General features: G+C 40.5%; 1 protein-coding gene across 5 annotated transcripts in view; it reads left to right on the top strand.

The window, feature by feature from the left end:
* The window catches only part of Ttc23l (tetratricopeptide repeat domain 23-like), a 61,553-nt gene that overhangs the window by 44,878 nt on the left and 2,710 nt on the right, over positions 1 to 13,965 (top strand). For 2 of the 5 annotated variants that reach the window (NM_001374772.1, NM_001378877.1), the window contains 3 exons: positions 4,502 to 4,584; positions 11,707 to 11,807; positions 13,719 to 13,796. In NM_001374772.1, the coding sequence (NP_001361701.1) occupies positions 4,502 to 4,584; positions 11,707 to 11,782 (159 nt within the window). In that variant the 3' untranslated portion in view covers positions 11,783 to 11,807; positions 13,719 to 13,796. Of the gene's footprint in view, positions 1 to 4,501; positions 4,585 to 9,324; positions 9,952 to 11,706; positions 11,808 to 13,718; positions 13,797 to 13,965 lie in introns of those variants that run through there. The other 3 variants (XM_030248814.1, NM_029430.1, XM_017316786.2) reach the window with 3 other exon arrangements.

The following is a 13,965-nucleotide window of genomic DNA, read 5'->3' as shown; positions in this document are numbered from 1 at the left end:
AGGACTTCAAGGAGAACACGAACTCAGAACCTGCAGAGAAAGAAAAGTGTTCACTGAAAAGATGATGATTTGAGGCCAAAAGATGAGATGGGAAAGGCAAAGAGTGACATGAGAAGGGGGCTCCAGGGAAGCAACAGGTCAGTGGGCCACAGTGAGCATGATGGGGAGATGAAGAGTCTGAGTACACAGAAACTGAGCCCTGCTCCTCAGATCTAGAACTGAGCCGCAGTCAGTGAAGGAAACAAAGTCCTGTAATATTCCTGAACTGCAGCTGGGCAGTGGTGGCGCACGTCTTTAATCCCAGCACTTGGGAGGCAGAGGCAGGCGGACTTCTGAGTTCGAGGCCAGCCTGGTCTACAAAGTGAGTTTCAGGACAGCCAGGGCTGCACAGAGAAACCCTGTCTCAACATCGCCCCCCCCCAACCTCCTCCCCCCCCCCACCCGCCAAAAAAAAAAAAAAATCCTGAACTGCACCCGACCACTTGTTTCAGAGTTTCAAAGTTGTGTCTAGGGATTGTTCTTGTTTGCTGTCGTTTGTTTTTTCTATACTACAGAGGCAATTTTAAAATCACACTGGTGGGCTGGAGAGATGGCTCAGTGGTTAAGAGCATTGGCTGCTCTTCCAGACGTCCTGAGTTCAATTCCCAGCAACCACATATGGAGGCTCACAACCATCTGTAATGGGATCCGATGCCCTGTTCTGGTGTGTCTGAAGAGAGCAATGTTGTACTCATATACATAAAATAAATAAAATCACCCTGGTTTTAAAACGTATACTTACTTACCTTCAAAACAAGGAAACTAGATCCATAAGATGCAGCTAAGAATCTCTAAAGAAAATTTATAGCTCTGAATGCTCATATCAAAACTCATTGATATCGCAAATAACTTAATATACCTCAAAGTCTTAGAAAAATGAAACAAGCCAACCCCCAAAACAGCAGGCTGCAAGAAATAGTAGAGACCATGCCATTCCTGACTGTATTTAATATGGAACCATCCTATATGCTCACCTGTAGAGAGAGTATCTTCTACAATATATAGAAGCATCAACTGTCAATAAAAAGCTGATTGGCCAATGAGCTAATGCATGAAACAGGAGGTGGAAGTTCTAGAAGGGAGAGAGATTTCGGGAATAGTCAGACTCTGGAAGGGATTTCACCCTGAACCCAGAAGGAAATGGAAGTATGATACGGAGGAGAGTTAGCCAACCACACAGCAGGACTTAGAATAAAATAAATGAGATAATTAAGTTATAAGCTACTAAGGGAATAAGTCAAAGCTTTTTGCCTAGGAATTTATTCATAATTATTTAAGCCTCAGAGCCATTATGTCAGGAACTTGGGTTCACGTAGAAAAGCCTGCAGTCACCTCCTGCCCCAACATATAACGTTATAAAGGAAATATGACATGTAAACACAATGGGATTTTATTGAGGAAAGACATTTTCACATTTTTCTCTCATGTGTTGAAACTGGATGTGTGTATGTGTGTATGCACATGTGTGCAGGACATAAAAGTAGAAAAATAACTATAAGGAGAAGAGTCTAAAGGGAACGGGAAGGAGTCACAGGAGAGGTCACAGAATCCCCATGACATGAGAGGTAGTGAAGGACTGTCTGGGATGAGAAAGGGTCATTAGGAATAGGAAATAGGTTTGGGCATGAAAGAACAGAGTAAAATGATAAGCTTGCATGGAAATGAAAATATCACAGGGAAATCCACCACTTTCCATGCTAGCAAATTTAATAGACTTGTCTCTCTGTGTGCATGTACGTCCAGGTTCTTCTGTTTCGCTGACTTATCTGTCTATATGCTAATACATGTTGAATAGTGTAGCTTTAAAACAAGGCTTTAAATTGGGAAATTTTAGTTCTTCAAATATGTGGATGATATTCTGAGCTTTTTACATTTCCAGAGGGATTTTACAGTCACTATGTGAATTTATAGTTTAAAACTTGCTGGAGTTTTGAGTGAGCTTACATAGAAGCACAGATTTGTTTGGACAGATTTTTGTTTGTTTGTTTTGGTTTTTTGTTTTTTTGAACAAGGTTTCTCTGTATAGCCTGACTGTCCTGGAACTCACTTTGTAGACCAGGCTGGCCTCGAACTCAGAAATCTGCCTACCTCTGCCTCCCTAGTGCTGGGATTAAAGGCGTGCACCATCACTGCCCAGCTTGTTTGGACAGATTTGACAGTTTAATAGTATTTGTTATCTCCCTCATGAACATGAACCACAAAGTTAACACAAATTATAATTTATTATAGTTATATTTTGTAGTTTCAAATGGATAATTCTGGTAATATTTTCTCCTATTTATCTGGTTTTGCATCTTTTATTATATTTAAAATATGTTATTTCTGAACTTCACTTTCTGATTGCTTGTTGCTGGTATATGGACACATAATTGATTTGGGTTTTGTATAATCTTGTGTCCCATGAACTTAATATAATTACTAAACTTGTTATCTCCAGTGCTATTTTGTAGATTCTGCCAGATTTTCTACAGAGATAGTCATATCATATGCTAATAAATGCCATATCTTTTATTCTAAGCCAGAATGCTTCTATTTCTTTTTCTTATTTTATTGCACTGGTTATACTACAAAAGCCATATCAGTTAGGCATGGTGGAAACAGACACCTCTGTCTAATCCCAAACCTTGTGAAAAAATGGAGGTCAACTTTCATCATTTGAGGTGATGTCAGCTGAACGGTTCTCAGAGACTGTATTATGTTAGAGACGTTTCGTTTCCCTTCTGATTTGGTGAGAATTTTTAATTAGAAGTAGATGGTGAATAGTATAAAGTTATTTTTCTGTCTGTACTGAGATGACCAATGGCTAGTCTCTAGGTAGATAGTTTCATTTCTGTGTTATCAAGTTCTCAAGTTCATTGATTTAAAAAAAAATCTAATATCAAACCAGTTGTTAGTCATTTATAGTTTATTTGTAGGCCAGACATCTTTTTCTCCAGATTTTTTTTGTGGGGGGGGGGTCTTTATATACTTGTTCATGTCTCTTCTTAACCTTAACACACACTCACACACACATACACACACACATACACATGGGGGGGAGGAAGAATGAAGAGAAAAGAAGGAGACAGACAGACAGACAGAATGCCGTTCCAATGGCAGCAATGATAGTTTTAGTGTACGTTATCATACTTTTTGTGACAGGTCTGACTATAGCTCAGATTGTTCTTAGACTTAAGGGATCATGACCATTCTTGCTTCAGCCTCCCAGGTGCTGATATTCTATAGGTCCATGCCACCATGCCTCACTTCTTGGATGACGTGTGACTGGTTGCTTTTTATCATTATGCCAACTGAATGCCAGATACCATAGACTTCTTTTTCTTTTGGTTTTTTTGAAACAAGGTTTCTCTGTGTAGCCCTGGACATTTTGGAACTCACTCTGTAGACCAGACTAGACTGGCTTAAAATCAGAGATCTACTTGCCTCTGCCTCCTGCACTGGGATTAAAGTCACTGATACTATAGATCTTTTTGGATATAGAATCTTATTCATATGCTTATAAGTATTTTTGAAATTCATTCCGGTTAAACTAGTCATTAACAACTCGATCCTTGCCTTGCCTGATCCTACATGAGACTAGCCACTGTTTAGTCAGTGGTAAGGACAGGCACTAGCTTGGCCTCGAATAAGTGCCATTTGCTCTGCCCAGTGCCCTCCTCCTGATGGTTCTCTTCTGTGCTTTCTGCACTTGCTTCTCACGCATGGGCTAGCCTTTGCTATTTGAGGGGGACTCACTGCAGATAATTCATGGTTTTCCTGTGATGGTGCCTCCTTTGTTACCATTCTCTAAGAGTCTTCTTCAACTTTCAGCACTATGAGAGGTTCTGGTGAGCATAATTATGGCTCTTCTGTGTAGTAACCCAGAAACTCAGAGCAGTAGCCTGGGAGAATTGTGTAGTTTAACACACTTACTTTCTCTCTTCACAGTTCTTTATTGCCTGATGTCCAGTGTCTTGAAAATCAGTTCATACATTTTGTATGCTTTCTGTAGGTTGTTTGAGATAAATATTAAATCTGGTTCTACTATCCTACTTTATATGGAAACACTTATCAGTAATAAAATCTCAAGAAACCTGCCTGAGAATAAAGTAGTCTGCATCAGAATAGAAGGTAGCTTTGAGAGACATACATGGACTTTGATCATGTCTATTTACTTTGACTTAGTTCAAAAATCCTAACAGAAACCATATTGTAGCCATGTCTTAAGGAGGGATTCCATAAATTTGGGGTCTTGTTACTTTGTTGTCTATAAGAGCAGGTACAGTAAACTGGATTTTGTATATATTGCATGGAGGATACAGAACATAACTAGAACCCTTAGTGCACACTGATTTTCTCTTTGGGGAGGAACCAACAGACCTGTGACACCCCTGGTTCCCTAGTCTGCTTCTGAATTAGGTTTGCAATTGATGTGTTTGCTCTGGGTCCCTTTAACCTGTTATATTTCTCACTTCACCGGCAGTGTCTGATGATTCAGAGTCTTGTCTATGGAAGTGAACACATTAAGAGCATAGAGACTAAAAGCCTCCTTTCCCTATTGCAGAGGTAAGTTCCGTCTCTGGACATGAACCATCTCATCACTGTGGGTATATGAATATGCCTGTCTCTGATTCAGCCAGGTATTGGTGACTTACCTAGTAAGGCAAAAACTCTTACCTCAGTTATGGATTTTGTCAGATTCAATAGTTTAGGACAGGAATTATAGGAGTTGGCCCTAGTAATATGCAGTATATTATTTCATCTACAATAACATTTAGCATATCTCTCTCAGTGCTGAACATTTTAGCCAAATCGAGAAAGACAAGGTCTTTGCTGATAGCGTGATGGACACAATATTATATCAATATGGATTTTTATAAAGTCAAATAAATGGATACTTTAAAATTACTTTTCTCATTGACTATATCTAGGTCTCTAAATACAGGGCAGGTGTTTGGAGGCAATTTAGTATGTTCAGATTCGCTTTTGATGCTTAGATTTTTGTTTGCTTGTTTGTTTTTTTGTTTTTGTTTTTTTCAAGACAGGGTTTCTCTGTGTAGCCCTGGCTGTCCTGGAAATTCACTCTGTAGACCAGGCTGGCCTCGAACTCAGAAATTCGCCTGCCTCTGCCTCCCGAGTGCTGGGATTAAAGGCGTGCGCCACCACGCCTGGCTGATGCTTAGATTTAAGGCAAAGACCTTAAATCTTAAATCTTAAATCTTAAATGGTTGGCAGAGACCTGCTGTGTTTACTAAAACCTCCAACTGAGCTAGGCCCTGCTTAGAAAGGGTTTCATTTAAACTCCCACAATTGCCCAAGATGGAGCTCTCATTTGACAGAACAAGGACGGAGCTTCTGAAGAGTCTCTGTAATCCACAGTCTTCAAGATTTGAACCCCGAGTAAATATGACCCTAGAGGCTGTATGATTTTCAAAGAGAGTTCTCTAACAAAGAGGGTTCACTATTGTGTGAGGTTAGGATTCTGATTTCATTCACCAGACGTGATTCCTAATCAGCCCATTCTCAGCAGACGCAACCAGGTTAGGCAGAGATGAGCTCCAGGAGCAGTCGCAGCCCGTTCTACCCACACCAGGCTTAGCAAGCCACACGTGAGATGGGTGCTGAAGAAAGCTATTGCCTACTCACCATCATCCAGAGAACTGGGTTCTTAGCCCCTTCCATGACATTCAGGCTAGGGATATAGAGGACCAGCCTCACGGAAGCTCCCCACTTGCAAGTGTGCATGAATAAAAGTAAAAATCAAAACAGAAAGAATATGACAAACGAGAATATTGATCTTTCATTTCTCCAACAGATGCTATTTTTGACTCATAAACCACAGTTGGTAGGTATGTTTTTCTCTCAGGATAAAACTGAAGCTTAAGCCAGGCAGTGGTGGCATACACCTTTAATCCCAGCACTTGGGAGGCAGGGGCAGGCAGATTTCTGAGTTTGAGGCCAGCCTGGTTTACAGAGTGAATTTCCAGGACCGCCAGGGATGCACAGAGAAACCCTGTCTCAAAAACAAACAAAAACAAAACAAAACAAAACAAACAAACAAACAAAAAAACTACCACCACCACCAAAAAACAAAAAAAAACAAAAAACCCGAAGCTTAGAATATTTGGGTATTTTGTTTTTTCAAAAGATCATCAAGTTTGCCCAGGAAGAGGCAAAGCTGGAATCTACCACAGGTCTGTCTAATGTTAGAGTGTGGCTTCTGAAGGCAGAAGTCTAGCTTCTATGCTAAAATCAGATTCACAACTCAAGACTCCAACTCTCAGATCTCTTTCATACTTAATGTCCTTAGCCTGCAGTTATGCAACACTATAATAACCACGCTTCCCTCTCATCTCTGCATTAATTAATGAGAACATATATAGTTGTTGGGTTCAGGAAAGCCTTAAATCTTAAATGTTCACTTATTGTCAACATCATAATAACATGTCAATAATGATAGTGATTCTTTTTCTGAAAGGTAGACATAATGAACTGTAATGTTTAAACGAGTCATATATATGGCCATATTAGTGTTTTCTATTAAGAATAAGGTAAGGAATATTCCCACTTTACACTTGGGCAACACATGAACCTGAGTAAACCATTTGTCCTTTTTGAGTAAGTGACTGCTCGGCGCGCAGCTAAAGGAGACATCCACACATGCTCCCTTTTTCCCAGGGCTTAGGAACCATTGTAGAAGAGGGAGCAGAAAGACTGTAAGGGGCAGGGATGGTTGGATGACTACAGGGCAACCGTGTCCTCTGTCTACAGCAGCTGTACATATGAATTAGGACAGCATGCATGATCTGTACAAATTAAAGACATACATGTAAAATTACGTAGCCATTAGCAGGACTCTAATGCTTTAAAAAATGGAGAATGCAAAGTTAGCCAGGTGGGTAAGACGAGAGGTGGATTAGGAGGAGAAGGGGTAAGAGATAAGATGGCCAAAACATCATGTATACTCCAAGAGTTAATAAAATGTATCTCTAACTTTCCAAAAGGAAGAATGCAAGATAAATGGAGTGAATATGTTTTCTCAGTAGCCTCAAGGTGACCAGTGCCGTGAAACGAGGAGAAACTAGGGGACATTTGTGGAAGCCAATGCAGACGCCAGGCAGTCTGTTTCTTTACATGCTTGAACTTAAGCTGATGAGATTTCAGGTTCCTACTCTTTCACTATGTAAAGAACCTGGCTTTGAAGGGTTTCCATCCGCATATAGAGAGGCCTCTTCAGCAGGCTGTACTCCAGAACCCATTTTACATGTGGAGACACTGAAAACTGAGTTTCTAGCATTAATTTGTCCAGGAAGAGGCAAGGCTGCTGGGATTTTACTGTAAGTCTCTAATTGCTCTCTTTCTGCTAAGACAATGAGATATAGACCTAGCTAGAGCCCATATAAGGGGAAAAGAAGAGTCTTTTGAAGTCCTCTGCTGTAGTAGATATTGCGTCAATAAACGTTTTTCTTTCTGTGAAACAAGCCCGTATCTCATTTCCCAAGAACTGCTGAGCAAAGCCATGGGGCAGTTGCCAAAGCCCAGATGGCCAAAAGCAGGGCAGGAGTTGCTCTCTCGGCTTCAGCATCGCACTGGAACAATCAGTCCCAGATGTCCTGGGACCCCGCTCGTGTCCCAGTGTGCTCTCGTGTGCTTTGTGACACCTCCTTCCGGGAACTCAGTGAAATCCACACTGGACTGCCATAGCCAGCAGCCTGAAGTCGTGTCCTATGGAGGCTCTGCAAAGAAGTCAGAGCAGAACGGGCTGCTTGGGGCAGGAGTTAATTCCAGAGCAAAACAACAGTTGCAAGGGCACCGCTTAAGATCTCAGTGGTTAGAAAAGACAGAGAGAACTTCTGATTTGTAAATAAACTTGGAAGTTGTTAAGTTTCTACCTGAGTCACAGATGCACTTCAGGTTAATCGTTCGTAGGTCAAGCTCCTAAAGAACAAGAAATACTCAATGTGTCCAAGAGACGTTCCTTTTGGAGAAAATATACACAGAACCAGTTTGAAACTACTCTGTAGTATGTTTTAATAGAATTATAAATAAAAAACGATAGGGAATACGTTGTGAAGCCAAAACTGTGAGTGTAAACGGCATGCAGGAAGGGTAGGGTATCTTCAAACATAGATAGATGACTGAAACCACAGATAGAAAAGAAGCCAGAGTGGGTGTTCCTCGGTAAGCACTGTTGTGAAGAAACTGCTGTCGTGAGTTGTTACACTTTAAGGTTCATAGATAATAGCAAGCTGTGGATAAACTTGAGGTGAAATATTTGGGCCATACCATGGGGTTTTCATAAACTATACTACGTGTTCAGACTTATACAGAAGGCAGCTATGGAAGAACTTCGAACAGGATATGATAACAGTTATCAGCTTTCAGACATGAACTTCAATAGCAATGGATGTGAAAGACAAGTAGGGAGAAGTAAGGAGCACACTGGCAGGCAGATCCAATAGCCTAAGAGAAGGATGCTGAGACCCCTAAGTACCTAAGCTATAAGAAAGGAATGTATTGACGATATATTGAGAAACATTCTGCCATCTGAGTTGAAACCAATTAGATGTGAAGTATGTCAGTGGCAAGACTCAAGTTGGCTTTGAAGTCCCCGGCCTGAAAACGAGATAAATATGTAATGGGCAGTGCTGGCAGAGGAGACCATCCTGGAGGAGAGATACATAAGACTTAGGGAGATAATGATTTCCACGTTGCCTGTGCTGTGTTTGAGGTACTCCCTGTACACCCATTTGGCAATATCTAGTAAGCTGTTGGCTGTTTGGAGCAAGGACTCAGGAGAAATATTCCTTCCGAAGCCCATGAGAAGGATAAAACAATCTACAGAATGTGTGTATATGAAACAATGAGACTTGGAAAGAGTTTTGGAGATAATTCATGCTTATTTGGGAGAGATTATAGCCTGATTTAGTAGCTGAGTACTGGGGTACAAATGTAGTGAGAATTCCCAGCTTACTCTATCTCTAAACAATAATAAGAATGCTCTATCTAAGCATTTAATATATGTCAGAAACACAGCTTTCATGAATTGTAGTAGGGGTGGTGGTGGTAATGGTGGTTAGTTGTACCAGCAGTAGTTAGTAGCAGCAGTAGTAGTAGTAGTGGCAGTAGTTAATTGTAGTAGGTAGTAGTAGTAATAGTAATAGTAGTAGTTAATACAGTAGTAGTTGTTAATAGTAGTAGTAGTTAGTAGTAGTAGTAATAGTAGTAGTTAGTAGTAGTAGTTAATAGTAGTAGTAGCAACAGTAATATTAGCAACAACAACAACCATTATCATTGTATTATTAGATGGAGACTCAAAGAGACCTTAGAAAAAAACAGAAAAGAAGCCAGCGGAGGAGAAACTTTCCAGAAAACAGTAATTACCCTATTGCAATGAAACATTAAGGAACTGTAAACAACCAGTGAGCCGACAATTTCCAGTCTCATGCAGCATTAACAAATCCAAGTGTTAGCCGAGAATTTGTGATAATGAAGACTGTAACTATAAGTCCATTTTTGTGAAAAAGGTTGCAGAGTCCGCCCTCTTCGTATTTTGTTGATATGATTGGTTGTTATACTACCTTTTGTTGGTATTTTGAAGGGAAAATGGTTAGTAAAACATTTAAATGTATGTGTCCCATGACTCTGAAAAATGGTTCAGAATCCATCCTTTGAGATCTGTACACAAATTATGTGCATGTCTGTCTTTACCTTCCTTAACAATTTGTTTCTAATAAGAAAAAATATGGTAGACGAACTCAAATGCCAACCAGAAGAAAGAGTGCTGTATGTTACAACATGGTCATTCAAAACCATGAGTTGTAGCTTTGGAGAGTCACAGAGAATACCTCAGATATATTGGAAGGAGAAAGAAAAAAAACCCCTATTGGTTTTTAAAAATATGTGATTACTAAAGATAATAGTATTATCTCTGGGTCATTTGTGTGTGGAGATTTTGTGCTATATATCTCTGTTATTTTATTTTAAAATTTATAACATGCATCTTATTTGTGATGATGGAAAATAAATTTAAAGTATGTCGTTTAAGTGTCAGTATTAAGAGCTAATTTAGTGTAGCAGTGGGATTCAGCCAGTGGCTGTGGTATAACCTGGCTCTTTTATGTGTTAGCATATGGTCTTGGACAACTCCTCCATGAACTAGGGATAAACATAGAATGCTCAGCTCATAGGGTTGTTGTAAGTCAATGAGTTAATGTGAGTAAGCTGGCTTGGAAAGCCATCTGGCCTGGAGAGTGTATGATTGGAGATGATGACAAAGACTGACAAAGATTCCAGATGTGGAGAGAATGGCGATGAAGAAGCCATTTTACTGACAAATAGGACATCGCCATTTGCTAACATTAGCATGAACTCCATTAGTAGAACAACCTCTTGAGATTAATGTTTGGGCCAACACCTGCCTAGATGTGCTACATAATCAGAAAGTCACCATTACCTTGCAAAGTGCCCCATCCCCGTTACAGGAGAATCCTAATTACAATAATGTAGAGCACATACTAAACATAGTGTTGTGAAGTTGTTTAAATCTTGTTCCAACACTTTCCATGTACAAGTTACCCCACATTTCAGCTTTCTTTAATGAGGAATCAAACAGTATCTGTACTCTACAGTGCAGAGTGAGAGTATTTACGTACTTCACACCAGCGTGTGCTAGGCCATGGGAGACTGATAGATACTGGCTGTACCTATGAAGCCAGACTTATTAGTCGGAAGTAGGAAAGCAGAGAGCATCTGCTTTATTTTCATCACAGCCAAACTCTCTGGGATAATTGCAAGCTGAGAAGTTATATTGACAGAGCTTTTTTGATGGATGGATTTTAAAGCTGCATATTCCAACACAGGGGGAAAATAATATTTACAAAAAGAGAACAAACCAGAAACCGCAAAATTCATTGACCTGTTAGGGTCCAAGCATCTTAAAACAAACAAACAAACAAACAAACAAACACACAAACAAACAAAAACCTTTATTATAAAAAGAAAACTTGTAAGAAAAAAAAATGAAACAAAACAACATTATACAACAAACCCCAAAACAACACATCTTAATAATCGTCTATAGAGTTAGAGCAGAAGCTGTGGCGCTTCACGTTGGATTTTACTCTTTAGCAAATGTCTTTTAGTGGACTTGTTCACCACCCAGAAAGGAAAAAAAAATCTATGACATAATTAGAACCAAAGAAACCATCACCTTTACATCCTGTTTCATAGCTTGTGTCTACTACCTGCATTGAGTCCTTCCTCAAGGCCTCTTGGTCACAGAAACACAACAGAGCAGCTACTCCTGGGCTAGGAGGCTGAGAGAGGTAGAAATGGGCCCCGGGGCAGTTACCTCTGGAGAGACCTGTATCAAGAGTATACTTGTCTTACTCATGCTTTCAACATCTGATAAGACCCTCCTAAATAACTGGTACAGCAATAGATGTCACAGATAAGCAACATAAATAAAACACATTCACTGGATGTCAGAGGTAACCATCGTAAATAAACCCCAGTCATTCATGGTAAGGGGGCAGCCCACGATGCAAGGAGGAGCTCAAAGAAACAGTAAAATACAGAGTGTGCATTCCAGGTTAGAGCCCACTGTGTGATGAGAATAGAAATGAGAGAGTAGCTATAGGACCCGGAAAAGCCTCCATGGGGTAACCATTGAGCTGTTTTCCAAAGGGCAAGTTTATCCAGATGGAAAAAAGTAGCTGCTCCAGGAAAGAAGAAAAGTGCATGCAGAGACAGAATGGAGTGAAGGAGGGCGATGCCCAGGACGAAAGGTAAGTACTTGGCAATTGCACAGCTCTTGCTCCTATTTCCGATAGGGAATGGTGACTGCCGAGAGGTGCACACAGCCTCCCTGGAGTGGGAAAGAGCTGTGGTCGAAATCAGCTTAGGAAAAAAAACAAGCAGCAGCCAACAAGGTGATGTGGGTGCTGTAACTGGACTGGGAATTCACTACATCTGCTCCTTACATCTGTAGAGCAAATTAATATTTTTTAATGCTATTGTGTTTCTATGAACCTAAATTCTTTTTGCAATAGTCAGTTGTTCAAATCAAAGGGTGTAGGACATGCTCGATCTGAGGGTTCAAGAGTCCTTCTATAGTTTGGTAAAGAATTTGGGTTCTTCTTTAAGGCATGATGCAGTCTTAGGATAACAATTATGTCACCAATCAACCATTTACCTGATCATAGAAAGTTGACTTGAACATGTCCCTGTGACCTAATAGTTCCTTACGATTCACCGTAGTTAAGAGTAGCAGCTCAAATGCTAACCATGGAGGCATCTGCCTATGGTCTCAGCTACTTGGGAGGTGTGACAGGTAGAACACTTAAGCGTTGAGGTCACTGTTGGCAACACAGTGGGTTATAGTTTCAGTGTAGCTCTGGGAACAGGGATCCCTGGACCACTAATACTTTCTAGATCTATCTAACCCCATTTCCCTTGTCTATAAAATAAAGATGAGTACCATCCTTGTGTCAGGATCACTGTGAGAAACAAATGGAGCGCTTACAAAGCATTCACCCACAGTAACCATGTACTAGGTTGTCAGCCATTTTTATTATTGTGATTTCATGATCTTTTGTTAGAGCATCGATACTCGAAGCAAATGGAGGCAGGGGCTGGCTTCTTGGGAAAGCTAACACTAATCTCATGGGGAAAACATTTTGTTGGTTAATGTTTCAAACAGGATCTAGAACCCCTGAAAACAGAAAAGGAAACACAGTTAGAAATGAACACTCAAACACAAAGAAGAGACTGACTATACTTAGCAAATCTGTGTGTCTGACAACATAGGGTTTTGGACAGGGGAATCCTGCCACCGTGTGGCAGCTGGCTGACTCACTCTCCTAGCAGTCACGGAGCTCAGATTTTTGCCCACCTCTGATTTAGTGGGACCCTTGAGCAGAACTGTATCTGTGCCTGTTTCCTCTGCTAACGTTATCTCTTGTTACTGACAAGGTAACTAAAGCCATAGGTAACTTCCTGTATCTTATGTAGCCCGGTAGCAGTCAGAACACGAAACAATCTTAAGTGAAATTGTGTATTTAAACCCCCAAGTTCCTTGTAAATTGTGTATCAGATTTCTGTGGAATATAGTTACTCCATCCCTCCAAGGGTTATGAAATCACCCTGTTTTAGACTGAAGGCACGGTGTCTGAAAAGCACTCTTCATAGAAACTTTGGGGATGAGTATTTTGGCCTACAATCCTAATAGCAGTTCAGCTCTCCCAGTATAAGGAATGGGAGCATAGAAGCCTTAATAGGAAGAAACAGGCAAGGTGGGTCCTCTTACAGCGTGGCGTTTGAATCTCTGTGCCCATCGGAAATTACTTGAAAATCCTGAAGTACATTGGATAAATTAGATAGGTTTTCCTCAGCGGCAGGTTAAATGCAACCCAGGTAGTTACGATACCCAGAGTTTGTCATTTAAGTCGAGGGAAGAAGAGCTTTGGTCTTTTGGGCCAAATCCAAGACTCTAGTCCTATTTTGAATTTGTTTAAACACTCATTCAACATGGTTAGATAGGGTAATGTCAGGTCATGCGATGCTGTCCTAGCCTCAGAATGAGCACAGCATTTCAGCACTGATAAGGCAGTGAGTGATGTGGTTGGTGTTGGGGCAGGGGCATCTGCCATTGGAGAGTAGAACCAACACAACTGAAAATCCCTCTTCTTCCTTTCTAGATCTTGAGAGTGTTATCAGGGACTGGAAACTCTACATAAGATAGACAACAATAAAGACAACCTTGTTGCTAACCAGAATTCGAGAGCACACCATATGTTTATCAGCATGAATGCAACAACAGCGCCAAAGTGGAAGCGAGTTTTGTTTTGTTTTGTTTTAAACTAAGGATTCTAATGACTCTTGAGGAAAGACTTCCATTTCACAGCCTTGTGGGTAGGCTATGTAAGAGCTATTAGAAACCAGGAT

Source organism: Mus musculus, chromosome 15 (genome assembly GCF_000001635.26).
Source record: "Mus musculus strain C57BL/6J chromosome 15, GRCm38.p6 C57BL/6J".
Lineage (NCBI taxonomy): Eukaryota > Metazoa > Chordata > Mammalia > Rodentia > Muridae > Mus > Mus musculus.
This window is presented reverse-complemented; position numbering and strand designations above follow the sequence as displayed.